General features: G+C 40.8%; 1 protein-coding gene across 1 annotated transcript; it reads left to right on the top strand.

The window, feature by feature from the left end:
- Positions 1-1,051: 1,051 nt before the first annotated feature.
- Positions 1,052-2,750, top strand: LOC111650321 (histone RNA hairpin-binding protein-like; the record flags this gene model as incomplete). Its single annotated transcript, XM_023400191.2, has 4 exons — positions 1,052-1,230; positions 1,460-1,573; positions 1,661-1,732; positions 2,628-2,750. Coding segments are annotated over 4 exons (488 nt in total), but the record flags the coding sequence as incomplete, so codon positions are not given.
- Between the last annotated feature and the right edge of the window lie 178 nt (positions 2,751-2,928).

Below are 2,928 nucleotides of genomic sequence, written 5' to 3'. Positions count from 1 at the left end.
ACACACACACACACACACACACACACACACACACACAGAATATTATGTTGTAATGAGAGAACAATAGCATACTAACGAATGACCTGTTTCCTAGTTTTTTAAATATAAAAACGTTTGTATACTAAAAAAGAACCAATCCAAGTGTAGTTTGAGATACTGTGAACAAAAAGACACAAACTCAACTAAAGGATTCAAATTGAGCCTGAACATGAGGTATTTAATGTGATGTTAAAATGGGACTCCATCGGTCATGCACCTTCGTCTAGTCTGAGTCACTGGATATAGGCTGTGGGTATAAACCTGCCATTGGGCGTCAATTCCAGGTGACGTGCCTTCCTGTCTTCTTCCCTTCTGAGCTGCTACACACTGAGAATGGTAGGTTTGTATGAAAATATGGGTTGTGCAGTAACACCGTCGACATACATCTTTGCTGTTTTGATGACAGCTCTTGCCTCCCCGCACGCAAATGTTCCACCAAAGCAAATTCCCCTACAACACTGTTTTGCAGAAGCACCATCTCTGCATCCTGGATTCCTCAGTACTGACACAGCTCTAGCTGTGTGATACTCCTAGTAGTCAGACCACTTTCACAGGTCATATCTGATATATAACAGTGTTCAAAGGGTGGAAACACTGGAGCTCAATGTAGAACAGATGACACCTCTAACAACACAGGAACACGTATAAATTGAGACTTATGTCAAGGATTCTTTGGCCCCAGTGCATGGTGGTTAACCTACTCATTTTGCCTTTTGTTAAATAAGAATTTAGGGAAACTTAATCCACACTGAGTCCTCAAGCTCTCTTCTAACCATCTTGCTGAAAAATCATTCTGTCAACTCCATGATGAGAAAGATTTTTAACCTGTTTCACAAGTTGCAGCTCTGTTTTCTGTCAGGCAGCCAGAGGGCGACCATCTTTGTTGTAGAAACACTAGCATTAGTAGCTGTAGCTGGTTGTAATTTCCATTTCAGAGCTAGATGTTACTCTTGTGCTCCAGGTAAGCAGTTGGTTTATTGATGTGTTTGTAATGAAGAGCTATTAAACTGTATCTGAACATGTGTTTGAATCCCAGTCTCTCCTGTGTCTTCCCTGTAGGAGCTCTGGCCCGTCTCGGTGGTCCCACTGCAGGAAGAGGGGGGTGGATGGCAGCCTGCGGGCCAACAGAGAGGCAGAGGGTGATGACAGGGAGAATGGCAGCTACAGACACGCTGACAACAGACATGCCAGGTAAGATTATACACCCACAACAGAAGCAGGCCTACATTTATATATGTGGCAGTTAAAGGTCTTTACAAGTATATTTATAGATTGAAAAATAGTTGTCCTCATACATCGTGGGTAACTGGGTCAACAAAATAGTGACCACAGTTGACACTTGCTATTACTGTAGCAACAGATACTGCTATCCCCCTCAGTGTATTTATGTGGGTGTGCATCCTTTTGTTTTCCGCCACAGTTTCACCACTCCAGAGAGCGCAGGCCCAGTGTCTCGCTGCAGTCGGCAGGCGGACTGGGGAAGCCAGGTGGAGGACGATGAGATGAGGAGGGACGTTCACAGAGACATGCAGCGGTAACCAACCTGCTTCTGTTGACTGGTTCTCTCTCTGACTGATTATAACTCAATCCTCCGGCTTCACTGACTGTGCATTCTGTTCAGTTACAGGAGGAGGATACTGGGTGCAGAGGTCACCCAGAGAGAGCGAAAGACCTCCTCTGGCTCCTCTGGGAGGTACGTCTGCTCCTCTCATCGTCTCTGTCTGACCATTACACTCGTATGCATCAGTCCCTCTAGGACTTTACAGGCATTTCTTGGGATTGTTGTGGCAGCTTTTCTTAAAAATTGCAATGTTTTTAGATTTTTTATTTTTTTTGCAATCAAACAGTGAGAAAATCAAAATTTGTCGCTATCTTTCTTGTATAATTCATTAAAAATCGAAGGCAACCAGTGGTACCAGTGAGAATAAATCCAGTGCAGGTGGTGACCCAATCTTCACATATCTAATAGGGAAAAAGAACAAGTGATTCTTAATCACCAGTAGAGCTGATCTTTAGAATAACCTCATGAATTTATGATTTGATAACTTACATGCTTTAGTGATGATTGGATCTTCAAGACATTAAAATATATATATAATATTTATATACAGTCTTTAACAGTGAGTGATGATTTTTGATCAAATCAGCGGAAAATTATACAAAAAAGCAAGGTCGCACAGAATTCACAGGGATTGGTTGAATTTGCATTAATAATTGTGATTGTGACATCCTGACTTTCTGGAGGGACTGATTTGTGAGCACAGGCCGACAGTCATTTACTCTCACTGTAAACCCAGGATTTTCTTATTTTAGGAGTTAAGCTGAACACAAAATGTACACACTGCGATTAAACAGTTGTTTTCTCCCATGGCTTCTATAGCGCTGCAACAAAGTCGGTTATTTCCTGAGCGTTGTTTTTCCACTGTGTGTGGAACGGTTCACAAAACTCTGCGTTCTGTTTGGTTTCAGCTGGAGGACTTGAATCTGCTGTTTTGTGGTTTGACCAATAATGAATAGCAGCCTGTGGACACTTTACTGTTTGAGTCCAAATGTGTGTGAATGATGCTGAATATCACTGTCTGCTGCAGCTGTGACTCCAGAGAGGGAGACAACATGGAGACCGATGAGGCTGTGCTGCTACGGCGACAGAAACAGATCAACTACGGCAAGAACACACTGGCCTACGACCGATACATCAAGGAGGTCCCAAAGTAGGTTTACCATATATATATCTATATCTATATATATATATATATATATATATATATATCTATATCTATATCTATATATATATATAATATATATATATAATATAATATATATATATATATAATATATAATATATATATATATAATATAATATATATATATATATATATCTGAGAACCG

This window comes from Seriola lalandi, unplaced genomic scaffold (assembly GCF_002814215.2).
Source record: "Seriola lalandi dorsalis isolate HSWRI2012SDOR001 ecotype SW California unplaced genomic scaffold, Sedor1 jcf7180002052247, whole genome shotgun sequence".
NCBI classification, from domain to species: domain Eukaryota; kingdom Metazoa; phylum Chordata; class Actinopteri; order Carangiformes; family Carangidae; genus Seriola; species Seriola lalandi.
The sequence above is the reverse complement of the archived record's forward strand: the minus strand, read 5'-3'. Positions and strand labels throughout refer to the sequence as shown.